This window comes from Zingiber officinale, chromosome 2A, assembly GCF_018446385.1.
Source record: "Zingiber officinale cultivar Zhangliang chromosome 2A, Zo_v1.1, whole genome shotgun sequence".
Taxonomy (NCBI): Eukaryota; Viridiplantae; Streptophyta; class Magnoliopsida; order Zingiberales; family Zingiberaceae; genus Zingiber; species Zingiber officinale.
Genome location: NC_055988.1, coordinates 16,052,365 through 16,069,677, shown reverse-complemented (window position 1 = coordinate 16,069,677; position 17,313 = coordinate 16,052,365). Strand labels below are relative to the sequence as shown.

At 38.2% G+C, this 17,313-nt stretch overlaps 1 protein-coding gene across 1 annotated transcript; it reads left to right on the top strand.

The window, feature by feature from the left end:
- The first annotated feature begins 6,683 nt into the window (after positions 1-6,683).
- Positions 6,684-12,143, top strand: LOC122043563 (pentatricopeptide repeat-containing protein At3g53170-like). The gene is made up of 7 exons (XM_042604184.1): positions 6,684-6,768; positions 6,990-7,118; positions 7,215-7,295; positions 7,633-7,827; positions 8,149-8,382; positions 8,567-9,054; positions 12,011-12,143. The coding sequence occupies exons 1-7, from the start codon at positions 6,748-6,750 to the stop codon at positions 12,141-12,143; spliced, it is 1,281 nt and encodes a 426-aa protein (XP_042460118.1). The 5' UTR covers positions 6,684-6,747.
- The last annotated feature ends 5,170 nt before the right edge of the window (positions 12,144-17,313 follow it).

Genomic DNA, 17,313 nt, shown 5'->3' with positions numbered 1-17,313 from the left:
ACAGTTGGATAAGATTACAAAGCAAAGAATGCAAGGTATTAGAAATGAGGTGTCATTCAATAATTTTGGACAACCGATAGGACCAGCTGTTGTAGCCATGCAAAGTTACATTGGTGTCTTGGCTCGGCAAAAGGTTAATATTAAATACAAGACATGGAAGCAAGTCCTAATTGCTATCAAAGAATTAATATGGGAATCAGTCAATGTAAGCAAGTTAGCATGTTTTAACAATTATAATATTTCACTACTAATGATAGATATATTTTATGTTTGTCTTAATTAATCTTATTAATGTTTTCCACTTATTTGATGTACAGTTGATTTATAATGTTGACTCAAAGTGGAAAAAGGGATGTTTGAGGTCTGCAAACAGTAAGTGGAGGCAATACAAGACCCATCTCACCCAAAAATTTATTTTAAGCAGGCGTGACAAACCTGAGGAGTTGAATGAGCCACCTATTGGCTTTGAAATTACAAGAGAAGATTGGCGTGCGTTTGTCATTAGTCGCATTTCTGAAGATTTCATTGTAAGATTCTAAATTTTTTCTTTTGAAACTATTCGATCATAATTCATTATGTATTATTCAAATTTGATATGTCGCCTGTTTGAAATAACTAGAAACTCAGTGATCAACAAAAAGAGCGAAGGAAAAAAAATAGATATCCTCATCGACTCTCACGCAAAGGGTATGCACGCTTTGCTGAAGAAATTGTAAGTATTTTTAAAATATATTTCCTCTAAGAACCCTCTAATTGATTCACATTAAATTATTTCACATTTGTTATTTGATTTTTCTTTGTTGTAGGGACTGAATTATGTGATGATAATGACATCAATAGAGCTATTATGTGGAAGAAAGGACGCGCCAACAAAGGAGGAGAGTTTGAAGGTGAAGATTTGGTGGACACAGTACACAAGATTGTAAGTAAATTTTCATGTTCTTCTGATAATGACTTCAATATATCTTCTAGTTTTCGAGAGTAAAGTTGCATGCATGCATACCCTTTGCGTGAGGAAGCCAAGGCAAGCAGTGCAATGAGGAGTTTAACAGCCATTCCTTGCATAGCTTGAATTCTCAGTACTAGAGCATGTATTGAGGAAGTAAATGGTGAATGAATGCATTGAGAGATTAGAGGTGACGGGTTTATATAGAACAGATGTGGACTTCAATATATCTCCTTGGCACTTTTTTTTATTATATAGAGCTGTGAAGGGTTGTTGGAGAAGATGGTTTCGTGAGGGAAGGAAGACCTTGGTCACAGTAAGAACACATATGGTTTTGGCAGAAGGGTGGTTGATGGTGTAGTTGGGCAACAAAAATCCTATGAAAGAAATGGCTTGTAGTGGGGGAAGAGTATTTGCCAACAAGGAACATAGGAGACATTGAAAAAAGGTACTATATAAGGAAATTATAAACTATGTATTTATATGTCATACCCTATATGTCTAGAAAGTGAGTGCTCTATTCATATTATTTTCTCAGAACATGATGTTGGTGCAATTGTGCCTCAAGTGGTCAACGTCAATGGAGATGTATCACATAGGGTTTAAGTTAGGGTTGCATACAATGGAATGAAAGTAGTGGTGAGGCATTTGGCCAATCGTAGGAAGGGTTGTAGCCTTTGGACATGTGGAAGATATGGAAGATGTGAGGTCTTGAGCAAGCTAGCGAAGTCCTTAAAGGGTAATGATCTTATAAATATGTTAAACTGTAATTTTGGGGTTCACGTGAATGGGGCAACATTATCCAAGAATGATGTGAGTAAATTTGACTTGTAGAGGACCTTCGATCTAGTAACATGAGTTTCTTGTTGTAGTTGATGTCCAAGCTCGATCCCAAAGCTTTACATAGTGTTACGGAGGTGTAAGCGAGCAAAATTGGAATCTTTAAATAGATTGAGTCCACTAGTGTTCAGTCAACTGTTGAGTTGTCTACAGACTATTTGTTCGTGAATAAAATGCACTCTATTGTACTTGAGTTGACTAAATAAGGAATCCAATTGACTAAAGAGAATTTGAGTCAATTGAAACTTTAGTTAGTTGATTTTTAAACTGTCAATAAGAGATGCATGAATTTTTATTTGAATTTGAGTCAATTGAAGTAGATTTCAATTGTCAAGATAAGTTCAAAAAGTATTATTGGTTAGCTGCAGAGTCCTCTTTATACAAACAATGAGCATGTTTCTTCTTAGAATAATGCATGAAAAATCATATTTGATTTCTAGCTTTGTTTGGCCGAGATAAATGCAACTTAGTGCTATCAAAAGGCTTCTTCTACAAGGTCTTTGTACGTGTGGGTTTATATAGAACAGAACCGGCCTGGACATCAGTATTTTTTAAACCAATATTGCATATCCTTGGTAATTATCCTTGGTAAAGTACTGATAATTCTTTTTAATGTTGCATTACAGGATGAATATATACAGCAAAAGAGGGAGGGTAAGCTGCAATGCGAAGGAGCAAAAGAGGATATTCTTACCAAGGCACTTGAAACTCAGGAATATTCTGGGCGTGTCCGGGGTATCGGAGGTCATATCAACCCAACAATCTATTTCAATGTTGGTAGAACAAGGAAGAAATATGATGTTACCCTAGATATAATCGCTGAGCATAAAAGGGAGCTGAAGGAGGCGAAGATGCAAATTTTAGAACAAGATGTACGCATCCAAAAACTTGAAGCATTAATGCATAAAAGGGGTGCATGGGACAATTCAATTGATGACAAAGGCAGTTGCTCGGTGAAGTTTCATCAGAAGAATATTGAAGAAGATGACGTACAGATTGTGGGTAAAGACGAAGTTTTACAAGTAAAATACAAGTTATAGTGATATTCATTATTATTATAGCATTATAAACTAAATATAATCAACATGTTTTTTTTAATATTTTAGGGTCAATCAGTTGCATTGACATTGGAATCTTGCTCAAATATTGTTGCATATGGTACAATTGTTTGTTTCAATGGCATGGAAAAAATGCTTCATGGTATTCCATTTCCCAAGAATTGCATTCGAGTCTCCATTGATCAAGCAGTGGACAAATCCGCTCCTTTGCCATATCCAATTCCAAGTGAATGTGAAGTAATTGGTGATGCCATAGGAACTGTTGTGGCTTGGCCTGAACAGCAGATTGTGAAGCAAGATGAGGTATATGAGCTATTATATTTCTAATTATATTGTCACTTTATTATTATATTTCTAATTATATTGCCACTTTATTATTATTCAACCTAGCTATCTAACTTGTTTATATTTGAAATTATTAGAAGCCTAGAAGGAAGAAGTTTGAACGAAAAAAATCAAAACCTACTTTGTCAACAAGTGTACCAAGAGCATTACATATGTTATATTGTTACAGTAAGCATGCTCTAGAGGGAGGAAAATGTATATCAATGTGCTTAGATAATGAAGTGTTTGATGAAGATTGTGAACTTTTTCTTGACCTTGAGGACATCAATTCTTTGTATCATTTGGAGGCAATTTCAGGAAATTTGATCGTTGCCTACATATGGTAAGTAAGTTTATTTAAGCAATTTCAGCAACTTTTTCATCACATGTTTGCTTCCCAATTTTAGCAACTTATTATGGTTTATTGTTACAATTTCACCAACTTATTATGAGTGATCATTATTTTTTAATCCACATGATTGTTTTGTTAGTAAATTTTATTATTTAGTATCTAAATATTATTTTCTCAGTTGCAACTGCATTGCTTTACTTATGCTGGGAAATTACTGCATTGCTTTATGTTTGCTGGGAAATTCTAATATCTAGCAAGACAGAAAATCCCTGATTTGAACTGCAAGAAGTTTACTAATATTGTTGTGTGAACAAGTTTACTCTTGAAAAATTCAACTTCTAGTAATTTTCTCATACCATGTTATTCTCATACATTTCTGGTATGTTTAATATGCAAGACTGTTCATAGTAAGTTCTCATGTATGGATGTTACTATCATCAGCCATAACTTAGTGTTATGAGTGATCATTATTTTTTCCAACTTATTATGAGTGTTTTGTATCTAAATTTTATTATTTAGTATCTAAATATTTTTTTTCTTTGCAATGATAGGTGTCTGTATAAAAAGATGGTGAAAGATACCAAGACAAAGAAATTCAGATTTATGAATCCTCACAAACTCCCATATCTGGCAAAAACGGCACAAGACAAATCAGTTAAGCTTGAAACCCTGAATCAAAGGGCAACTCTTTTAGCAGATAAGCTGACAAGTGCATCAATAGATCAACTAGTGTTAGTGCCATGTAATGTCGGGTAAGCAAGAAGTAAAACATCACTTTCAATTGCTTCCTTTCGATAATTTATTCAATTTTATGATCTAATCCTATGTATATGCCTAGTTTCCATTGGAATCTTAGTGTTATTGAACCTTACAAGGATGCTATTTACCTTCTGGATTCCCTAAGTTGCCGCATTCGCGATGATGATTCAAAATACGTAATGGAAATGTGAGTTCAGATTTCTTTTAGTAAATATTTATTATAATAAAAATCTTATTTAACAAATATTCTTAACGTATGAAGGGCCTTAAAATTGTTTAATTCAACCAAGGGAAGGAAAGGTAGGAAAAATGTTAAGTGGGAAGTAGTTAAGGTATGTGTACTTTTGTTTAACATATATTGTAATGTGTATAATTTTCATTAACAATTTGACTCTAATTACTATATATAGGCTCCTCAACAACCGGATGCGAAACAATGTGGTTTTTTTGTGATGCGCTTTATGAGAGAAATTATTGAAGAAGTTGAGACTATTGAGAGAGATTCGCTGCAATCAATAGTAACATTATTTAGCTTATCTCAAATTATTTGACATAAACTATTTAAAATTGCAAAGTGATCAGTGTTGATTATTTTTCCATTAACATAAATTGTGTATGCTCACAGTTCACAAAAAAAGGGTACTCTCGTGAACAAATTGATGAGGTTCGGTCCGAGTTGGCGGAGTGCATACAAGATCATATTTATGAATAGGTATGGAATGATAGTTGCCATAATTCTATTTAGATTTAAGTTCATGGAATGGTGGTTTTTTTTGGTGGAATCATAGTTAATGCCAATTTTTTTGATGCAGTGCATAGTTACCAGATCGACCTTGAGCAGTTGACCCCAAAGAAAAGTTGTCACTGAAGTTTAAAAACTTGTGAAAATTTTTAGTGAATGATGATGTTTTGTGAATGATGATGTTTTGGAAAAATTGTCACTTAGGTGAAAGGATGTTTTTTGGATTAATATGCAAGTACAAAGCACTTATTATATGTTATTCTGTAAAGTTCTGTCAGTGTAAATTATCTAGTTTCTTTATCAAGCTTTTGTTCCACTATTGGGTTTGTTTTTCTAATAATTACTCGTGCAGCAAAATACTGAGCAAGAAGCTGTAGATCTTATAATCAGGTAAAGTAGAAAAAGTTAACTACTTCATTATGCTTTCATCTTAGTATTTGTATATTTGATTTGTCTTCTTTGAACCAGCTTCAAGTCAAAAAGCCAGATCCTCTAGATAGCTGTTAAAAATAAGGTATTATTTGGTTTGTCAGTGATCTTAATATTTGGTAATATTTGGTCTTTGATGCTCACGACAGAGTTCCAACGCTGCATGATTACCTTGTTCAAGCAGATTGCTCGCTGCCTCAGTAGCTCGCATTTTCAGGTTTGTTTCATCATTGATATTCCTTCTTTTTAGTGTTCTATATTAAAAGGAAATACTAACTGTCGATGAGATTGTTATCCTCTTGCTTGAACATGAACCAAAGTATTAGTGTTCAAGCAGATTGTTCTATATTCCTTGCTTGATGTGTTTAAGGCATTCAAAGCTATTGGCCTCATCCGGTGGGTGGCTGTTCAGAAGACTGCTCGTGAGGGGATGCAGTGGGTTTCAATTGGCAATGAGGTGACATAGTAGGTTTCAACCGACAAAGAGGAACACATGAGGTGTTAAAGGCGGCAAGCGGTGGTGCAGTTCATAGGAGCATACCAGTAGTTTTGTTCTTTTTCGTGTGCCAGTTGGCAGATGGAATGAATTTTTTTTCCCTGTGCCAACCAGCATGGACAAAATTTAAAACTTCGAGGCTTCTAAAGTTGTTGGTCTCTTCCTGATCAATACTTTTAATCTTCCATCTTAACTAAGGTAATATTTCTTCGCCATTTCGTGTTCTGGTGTTTGGATTGCTATGGATGGAGAAGTTGTGCAATAATTCAGAGTGATGCCACCGTTGGGATTCGAGGTGATAAGTTGCAAATTTCTAGGCTAACCAAAACAATGTGGGTGCTTCTCATGTGGTGTGGTAGGATGTCTTAAAAAGAATAGGACAGTAAGATGAGTAATTTACTTTTTTTGATTGCTTGATCAGATGGCCTTTGGACAAATGCATAACCATAAAAGATGGATAATTCAGAATATTGGTTATTAGGGAGAAAGGTGATAGAGATCTCATTTACGATGAGCCACACAATCTTTTCAAGAAAATAAAGTTCTTATGTGCTTTATATTAACTTGGTTTTTCTCTAATGATTTCTATCTGTTTGTATTGCAGGTTCTAAAATATAGTAAGCATTGTAGAGTCTGTGACAAATGCGTTGATGGCTTTGATCATCATTGCAGGGTGAGGGTTTTCTCCATTCACAACCTTATATGTTTTGTTATCTTGTAGTAATATGCAGTATTCATCTTTCCTTGTAGTGGATCAATAACTGCATAGGAAGAAAAAATTACAAAAGGTTCTTCATCCTCATGGTGTTTGCTCTTCTCTTGGTAAGCACAAATATTTCCTACCATTCCAATAGTTGTATTCATTAATCATAGTGATTGACACTATTTTCTTAGTGTAGATTTATCATCTGTGTGCATCAACTTAGAAGATACTATTTTCTTAGTACGTGAAGGACCTGATACATAGAATGCATTTTATGTCAGGTCCTTTTCATTCTGATTGACTATTGATTGGTCTCCATGCTTTGTGCACCTTGGGCCAGCTTATTCTGCAGTGGGCTGTTGGGATGCTTGTGCTGATACTGTGTTTTGTTGAGAGAAGGAGATTTTCTGCTGAAATTGTTTCAAAGCTGGGTAGTAGCTTTTCCTTGGCACCCTTTATCATTGTGGTGGTGAGTACTCAGAAGAGAAAATAAATGAAAATCACACATCATAATGAGGATTTTTCAAGGTTCTGATACTAATTTGATAATGTCTCTATAATGCAGGCTGTGTGCACTTTATTAGCCATGGTTGCTACTCTTCCAGTTGCACAACTTTTCTTCTTCCATATTCTTTTAATAAAAAAGGTACACTACTTTCATATTTCTACTTGTGACACAGCAAACACTACCAGTTACACAGCTCCTACATTTATATAAAACAAACCTATGTATCCGGTCAAATATCTCTATTTCAAGGAATATATCTTTTATATTTTCAAATTCTTTGCATTCATCCATACACTGAGCATTACTGAAACTTATTATCCAACTGAACTATTACAGCTTGTTATTTAACTGATAGATTTTCCATAGTGGAAAACAAATAGTAGAATTTGAACGATATGGTGTTGTTTATTCATCAATTCTGGAGAAAATTGACACTTTAACTAGCTCATGCTACTCTACATGGATGCGCTTACAGGGAATCAGCACCTATGATTACATTATTGCTTTGAGGAAGCAAGATCAGGAGCAGGAGCAACTTGCTGTTGGTGGGCAGCAAAGTCCGCAAATGTCCCAAGTGAGCTCTTTTACTGGACTAAGCAGCACCAGTTCTTTCAATCAATTCCATCGCGGTGCATGGTGTACTCCGCCAAGATTATTCCTTGAGGATCAGGTATCATACTTTCATTATTTAGAAAGTTATTGTGAATGTAATTTACCATGGTTAAGATTATTTTTGAAAAACCTTTTAATAAGATTTTTTTTACTGTACGAGGCAAATCCATTTAATTAAAAGTTTTTTTTTGGTAAAAAAGCCTAGTTGTAAATCTTTATCAGCACTTCATTCATTTCTCCTTATTCATCATTATCGTATTTTTGAATAAAAATTGAAATAACAAATGTAATCCACTTGCTTATTGTACACTTGGTTCAATGGTTAGCGAACTTAGGTGTGTGCTGTTTGAATTTTGTTTTCATGCATTGACCTCTTTAGATGATTAGCCAGCGGAACTTCTCCGTCAGGGCGGCGAAGAGGAGGAGAAACGCCCGTAAGGGGCCCCAGCAGAACGCCCGGCTCGACCTGTCTCGGATCCTCAGGACGGAGGCCGCCGTCCTCGGAGTCGAGCGCAAGGCCGGCTCTGCCAAGTTCACCCGCCTCTGGCCCAGAGCAGTGCTTGAGGCGCTCGATAATTCCATATCCGCTAACCAATGGGAATCCGCTCTCAAGGTACTCCGACCCTAATTTTTCCCCTTTCTACAGCGAAATTGATTGCTTACGTCCTCAAAATTTGTTCCCCTTGTCTAGGGATTCAATTTGACCGACCCTAATTCTTCTGATTTATGTTGTAATATAACTGATAGCATTGCAGTTCATCTGACTAATGAGATTGTAGGGTTTCTGTATACTATAGATCTTTGGACTGGTTCGGAGACAGCATTGGTATCAGCCAATTTCCCGAACCTATGCAAGGCTATTAACCATGCTGGGCAAGTGTCGACAACCTGATCATGCAACTTCACTTTTCAGAGTGATGCTGTCCGAGGGCCTCAAACCAACGCTTGATGTTTACACATCACTTGTTGGCGCATATGGTCATAGTGGCCTGCTAGACAAGGCAATTTCTACACTTGAGGAGATGAATGCAATTTCTGATTGTGAACCAGATGCTCATACATACACCGTCCTCATTAGCAGTTGTTGCAAACTTAGGCGCTTTGAGTTGATTCCGCAATTGCTTATGGAAATGTCTTATTTGGGGATCGAGCCGAATACAGTTACTCATAATACCATTATAGATGGTTATGGGAAAGCTAGGATGCTTGAGGAGATGGAGAGTCATTTGTCAACTATGCTTGAGACTGGAAAATGCTTGCCTGACATATATACAATGAATTCCATGCGATGGACACCAACAACAGGGGTTAGTCAATGATGAGGTTTTGTAAAACTTGTGTGTTTGAAAAATTATTGTCATGAAGTTAAGGATAACTTGTATGATACAAATTTAATTTGTGGATCAATATGTATACATTTTGTTTGTATAATATAAAGTTTTATTTATTTGTTAAATAGTCTTCTTATAAAAATGATTGTGGTTGTGGATATTCAATTATATGTAAATTTTGAGTATTTTTATAATTTTTCTATTTAAAAGACAACGCTTAAAAAATAATGTCTTTGAGACCAACCACAACGCTTTTAAAGCGTTGTCTTTGATATGTTTTTTACATTTTACAACAGCATCTTAAAAAACGCTTTTTAAGAACGAATAGACAACGCTTAAAAAGCGTTGTCTTTGTGACCAACCACAACGCTTTTAAAGCGTTGTCTTTGATATGTGCATTTTTACAACAGCATCTATAACAACGCTTTTTAAGAACGAAAAGACAACGCTTAAAAAGCGTTGTCTTTGTGACCAACCACAACGCTTTTAAAGCGTTGTCTTTGATATGACTTTCTACAACACCATCTACAACATCACTTTTTAAGTACATACGACAACGCCAAAAAAGCGTTGTTGTTTAGCTTTTTTCTTGTAGTGAGGGAAGCTTAATCGCTTACGCTTAACTCTTGCATGAACAAAAAGCTTCCTAATCGATTAGGCTAATTGATTAGGAAGGCTTAGTCAATTTGGGTAGTTGATTAAGCTTCAGAAACATAGCCATTATACAGGTTGTTGATGTGGTAATCGATTAAGGAGATTCTTAATCAATTAAGGCGCCAACAATAATCCTAGAAAAGGATTTTTCATGCACTGTTTCATTAGAGCTCTCACGACATAAATTCTCTCTGCTTCACTCTATCTTCTCCACCAGTTCTTGGAAGCTTAGAGCTGAAGTGTTGCTACACTTCCAAGCTTACAAGAGGCATTCACAAGCAACAAGAGATCAAGCAAGAAGGTTTTTCATTTGTATTTGTGTATTTACTTCTTGTTTTGAGTTGTATTCCTTGTTCTTGAGTTGTAGAGGTTTCTCAACCTTTGCATTATTCCGAGGAGTATTTTCATAGTGGACGTGTGAGAGAAGGCCAAATCATTGGATTAGTCACCTCGTTTGAGGTGGATACCAAGTAAATCTATCTTGTTAGCATTGGAGGAGCTTGCTTCAAATACTCCTCTAGAAATCATTATCATTCGAAACAAGCGAGCTATTCACCCACTTCTAGCTCCAAAGTGTCCCAACACCCTCCACGATCACACCAAATGACTACCCTTCGCCGTCACATGAAAGGACTAGATTTGGAACCCCTAGAGTCGGTGGATAGTGTTGGTCCAATCGATCTCCAAGGTTTTAATGTTAGACAAATATGTTTAAGTATGCTTAAGTATGGAGCTTGATCTAGGGAGTCCTAGTTGTAGGCTAGGCAAGGGAAGTCCTAGTTGGAGGCTAGGCAAGGGAAGTCTCGGTATATCGTGGAAGCCAGGTGGATAGGTCTGGAGGACTTGATCCCTGTGTAGTCGAATACTGAGGCAAGGGAAATCTCGGTATATCCTGGAAGCCAGGTGGATAAGTTTGGAAGACTTGATCCCTGGGTAGCCGAATACTGAGTCTTGGTGAGTGAAGCCAGGTAGAGAAAACCCTAGAGGGAGATAACCTTAGGTAACGAGAAGTCTTGGAGGAGTGAACTCCAAGCAAGGTTAATCGGATGGTTTCCAGTCGACCGCGTGCGGTCGACCGGACCAGCGGATCTCGGTAAATCTAGGATTAGGTTTACCATTATATTCTGTATTACTATTATTGTTGTTAGCTAATATAGTATTGCAGGAAAGGTCTTAGTGGATCATGTGATCAGACACTGAGCAGGCAAAGTCCAAACATGTCTGGAGGACCATGTTTGGCAGGTAAGTTGAGGTAAACAACTGGAGGAGCGACAATGAGGTCGGGTTCCTGAAGGGAACAACCTAAGGTTGCTAATCCAACTGAAGAAACCAGGAAGATTTTCAAGTTGAGATCAAGACAGTTCTACTGTCCTATATTACTCATGCATTATTATATTGTTGTGCTAACATCTGTTTTGCAGGTTTAGTGTCTAACACTATTTTGCAGGTTTGGCTGGATCGGTCGACCGAACAAGAAGAGATCAAAGTAGTGTTCAGATTAGACCAGAACAGACCAAGTCTAATCAAGCCATGATCGGTCGATCGAACCATGGTGACTCATCACAAGGCAGTTCATCAGCATCGATCAGAAGGAAATGGAAAAAGGCCAGATCGGTCGACCGAACCATGGAACGGTCGACCAAACCAATCAACAATAAATACAACATTAAAAGAGGATCTCGGCAATCTACGACAAACAGAGAAAGAATCTGTTCGGTCGATCGAAAAGCATGATCGGTCAACCGAACCCTTAAAGATCAATAAATGCAAAAGATTGAACCAGCGTCAAACTCCAGCCAGGAAGGAAGGGAGCGGGTTCGGTCGACCGAACAGAGGGATCGGTCGACCGAATGACATTGGCACTTATAAAGAGGAGCTCGAGGACTGAGGCTCGGTAATCCTCTCTTATTTACTCAAGTTCTATTCTACAAGCAACCCATGCTACAAGTCTTCATCAACTCAGCAAGCCACACCATCCGGGAGTGCTGACCAAAGCTTAAACTGCACGACTTGTCGGTATCTTTTATTTATAAGCTTGCATTATAATTTACTTAAGCAAGATAGTAGGTTGTTACTATCTTGTTCATTTGTACGATCTGCTTCTTTCCGAGAATTTTGGAAAGAAGGGTTATATTGATTTGCCCATCGGTGCGATCAAGGATCGCGGGCCTTCGAGTAGGAGTCGACCTAGACTCCGAACGAAGTAAACAAACTTGTCTCTTTTTATTTTCCACTGCATAACTCCGTTTTTAAAAGGATAAAGAAAAAGTTTTTAAAGGACGCGATATTCCACCCCCCCCCTCTATCGCATCCATCCGATCTATCAGATAACAGTGAAGATGCTGGCGGTGCTTGCTTCGACAATGACAATGATGCAAATCTTCCATAGAAGAACCCCTTCCATGGAAGCTGGCCGGAAGGGGTGGAGGGATGATCTTTCTCTATCAATCTATGCTCCTACCCACGTGAACCACGACAGGCTTGGCCAAATTGTATGAACCCAGAAGGGAAGACAACACTGTGGAAACTCACCGGAGAAGTAGGACGGCTGTCGGAGCTTCTTAGAAGGCACTTCTGACCATCCAAACCATAGAAGGAAGGGGTGTCTCTAATCAACACCAGTGATGGACGGGGGAGGGAACTTCACACGAGAGTGAAAGGGAATGGACTGCCACCGCTCTTCTTCCTCTGCCAGTCTGACCATAGGAGGCAGGAGTGTAGGAAGGATGCCGGAGGTGGAGTACATCCCCAGAGAACCACTTTGGTGAGCTGGAGATGATCGGAGCTCGCTTCTACCGCCGCTCCATAGATTTTTTCTAGTCTGAATCATGCCAGTAGGAACTCAAGGAAGTAGTGGAAGAAGAGGACAACATCGGAGAACCACTCTGGTGAGTTGAGCATGATTGAATGTCATTGCCGGAGCTCGCAATCACCGTCGAGGACGCTGCCACTGTCACCTTTAGAGAAAATCATGAGAGAAGAGATTTGGGGGCTGCGGGAGAGAAAACGAAGCAAAGGTTTCTGTGTAGAGCGTGATGGGAATAAAAGGGATTAGGTTTCTTAGTAGGTTTTGAATTTTGGATTTTGGTTGATGGGAGGAGTGAGATTCGGATCCATTAAGAGGAAGTGAAATTGGGTTTTTGTAATTGGGTTGGATGATGCTTTGATATTGAATTTTCTGATTAGGCTTTTCTTCTTCATTAATCCAACAATTGAACTAAGCTATGGTTGAACCAAACCGGTGTCTTTCTCCTCAATTGTCATCTCCCTCAATTTCTATAAAATAAAACGTAATCAAATAATATCCAAAATATCCATAAAATATATAGGAATTGAAATGAAGACTAAGAAATATCTAAACTCATAAAACATGCTAAAAGTATAGATTTGAATACATAAGAGGAGAAAAATACCAATAAATAACACTAAAATAACCTATCCAAATGCTGGTTATCAGCGCATAATGCATTTCCCAGAACTCTAGAGAGGACCTCAATAATAAATGTCTATTACATCTCTAAGGACTTGGAGGTAAGTATCTTAGAAGAACTCTTCTCAACATTAGAATTACATGAAACTAGATGTGCAAGTACAACAAAAGATTCAAATCAGAATCTAGCATTGAAAGCCAACAAGAAGGACGAACTCGAGTCAAACTCATATATTGATTCAGACCAAGAAGCTTATATGGTAAGAATGTTTAAATAGTTTTTTAAATCAACCAAGTTTAAAGAAATGTAGACCATAAAAAATTCAAGAAATAAAAGGAAGGTTCAATGCTACCATTGCCAAAAAAAAGGACACATAAAGGAGGGCTGCCCAGAGCTCAAGAAGGATAAAGATAAAGGGCCAAGGCAAATCAAGCACAAGAATCTCAAGGTCACTTGGGATGAAAGTTTATCATTTGCGTCCGAAATAGAAGCATATGCTGGACTAACACTGATGCTAGCCACAAAGAACCAAACAACTTGGAAGCTAGCATTAATGAAGGGGGAGCCACATTAGATGAATGTAGTAATGCAGGAAACGAATCTAGTTTCAAATCTAACATGATAAGTGAGGTATGTTGGGTTTTTCGGGCCGCAAAAACCGCTTTTTGCATTGCGGAAACCTCGAAATCCCCATGCCACGGATCCGTGCGAAGAAATAAAATTCCATATACATGTTTACTAAGCCTAGATCTACTTTAGATCTACAAGATAAAGAGGTTACCCTTGATGCGAAGCCCTTCGCGTAATCCCGCTCGTCCAAGGTTCGCCGGATCTCGAGAGTATCAAAGTAGATACTCCTCTATGTGTATCCACACAAGCAAGAGATGGAGAAGAAACCTTAGAGTGTGCTAGCACTCATGCAAGGTCTCGGCAATGAAGAGGAGAGGGAGAGAAGAAAAACCTTGAGAGGAAGAAGAAGAAATGAATTGACTTGAGTGAAAACAATTCAATCCACACTAAAAGTGGCCGGCCACTTCATGAGGTTTGTAACCTCCATGGGATACCAAGAGTCAAAACTCTTGGTAACTCTCATGAGGTGGCATCCCACTTAAGCAAACATGATGATGTGGAGCATCATCATTGGCCCACTCTTTGCCAACTTACCAATGAGGTGGCAAATGGTCAAGTCAAACTTGACCCTTCATCTTCCTCTCAAGTCAAGTCAAACTTGACCACTTCTTTCCCATGGTTGATCTAATCTAACCATTGGTTCAAGTAAATTTTTAATTTAATGAATCTCTATTCATTGAATTAAATTAATTAAATGAGTCTAAGTCCAAATTAGACTCACTTAACACATGAACCAAATTGAGTCCAACTCAATTAGATCAATTTGGATTACTCTTAATCCAATTTGGTTCATCACATGAACCTAATCCTTTAGGTTCATCAAATGAACCTAATCTCCATCTAATTGCCCTTTGTGTGTGACCCTATAGGTTTTGTAACGTTGGCAATACTCTTAAACCTATTTAGAAGCATAAGTAATGAGCGGTATCTAGCAACGCATCATTACTATCCAAGTTACAAGAATGTTGAGATCCAACATCACCTTGTGACTACTAATTGTGACTCCTCACAATATATGACATTGTCCTTCTATCCTAGACATCTAAATTGATCAATATAAGGCATAGACCGTGTCATCCTCTAATCAATCTAAATCTTGAACTCCAAGTAGACTCACTCAATCAAATGAGCTCAATATCTCATATTGACTCACTTGGGCATGACCATGTACTTAGTGGTCTCACTCTATCAAGAATATCGATGTCACTCCCATCATATAGGAGGGATAGATCCCATCTACATCACTCACATCCCTCCGCATAATTTGTTACATACCCAGTAATCGCCTTTATAGTCCACCCAGTTACGGGTGACGTTTGACGAAGCCAAAGTACGTAACTCTTTATGTAGGGAACCATGGTGACTTCAGGTCCAAGGACTAGTAGTCATACTAATAGCCACATGAGAAAGTATATGATACTCATATAACGATCCATGATACTTTCTCATGGTGGGTCATTCAGTATACATTCTCCAATGCATACCCATGTGTCAACTTGATATCTCCATATCCATGACTTGTGAGATCAAGTCATTGAGTTGACCTACATGCTAGTCTAGTCACATTAACATTGTCCCTAAATGTTAATACTTGACTAGGAATGATTAAGAGTAGTGTTCCCTATATCATCTCACTATCGATTCAACTAACCGATTGAGATAGGTAAGAACCTTCTACTCAAGGACGCTATTATACTTAGTTATTTGGCACCAATACAAGTAAGCATAATAACCATAAACAAATGCCTTTATTTATATACAATAATATGATACAATGAGTCCATACAACAATCATCAAATGATTGTCTCTAGGGCTCTAACTAACAATCTCCCACTAGCACTAGTGTCAATCAGTGTAGGCTCTAAGGCCTAATGACCTAGTGTGACCATCATGCTTTCTCTGTGCCAAAGCCTTGGTCAAAGGATCTGTGATGTTAGCCTCTGTGGGTACTCTACAAATCTTCACATCTCCTCTCTCGATAATCTCTCGAATGAGATGGAAGCACCGTAGTATGTGTTTGGTCCGCTGGTGTAAGCGAGGTTCCTTAGCCTGTGCTATTGCTGCATTGTTGTCACAATAGAGCTCTATGGGATCAGCTATGCTAGGAGCCACCCCAAGCTCAGTAATGAACTTGTGGATCCAAACTGCCTTCTTTGCTGCTTCTGATGCAGCAATATACTCGGCCTCTGTTGTAGAATCAACAACTGTGTCCTGCTTCGAACTCTTCCAGCTCACAGCACCACCATTTATGCAAAACATGAACCCTAACTACGATCGATAATCATCCTGGTCGATTTGGAAGTTGGCATCATTGTAACCCTTTACAGCTAGCTCATCATCGCCTCCATATATCAAGAAATATTCTTTAGTCCTTCTCAAGTACTTAAGAATATTCTTGACCGCTATCAAGTGACTTTCACCTGGATTTGATTGGTATCTGCTCGTCATGCTCAAAGTATACGAGACATCAGGACGAGTACATAGCATGACGTACATGATAGATCCTATGGCTGAGGCATAAGGGATCTGATCCATGCGGTCTCTCTCCTCTCTAGAAGAGGGACCTTGAGTCTTCGAAAGACTCACACCATGTGACATCGACAGAAATCCCTTCTGGGAGTTCTGCATGGCAAACCGAAGGAGTACCTTGTCAATGTATGCACTCTGACTTAGGCCAAGCAATCTCTTAGACTTATCTCTATAGATCTGTATGTCTAGAATACGGGATGTTTTACCTAAGTCCTTCATTAAGAAACAAGTCCCTAGCCAAGTCTTGACAAACTGTAGCAAAGGGATGTCTTTCCCAATGAGTAGTATGTCATCCACATACAATATAAGGAAAACAACTGTGTTCCCTACAACCTTCTTGTAGACACAAGGTTCATCTTCATTCTTGATGAAACCAAACTGTTTGATTGCATCATCGAATCGAAGATTCCAGCTCCGAGAAGCTTGCTTTAGTCCATAAATGGACCTATGCAGCTTGCATACTCTGCCAGTATGCTGTGGATCTACAAAACCCTCAGGTTGTGTCATATACACATCCTCGAGCAGGTTTCCATTCAGAAACGCGGTTTTGACATCCATCTGTCATATCTCATAATCGTGGTACACTGCAATAGCAAGCATGATCCGAATGAATTTAAACATCGCTACTGGAGAAAAGGTTTCATCATAGTCAATACCATGAATTTGCTTGAAACCTTTAGCTACCAAGCGACCCTTATAAATAAGTCCATCCATGTCAGTCTTTCTCTTAAAGACCCACTTACACCCAATGGGTTTGACCCCTTCAGGTGGATCAACCAAAGTCCATACTTGGTTAGTGTACATGGATTCCATCTCGGATCTCATGGCCTCTAGCCATTTCTCGGAATCTGGTCTCATCACAGCTTCCTGATAGGAGGTAGGCTCATCCTCAATGAGCACAACGTCATCATGGTCAGACAAGAGAAATGAGTATCTCTCAGGCTGACGACGTATTCTATCAGACCTGC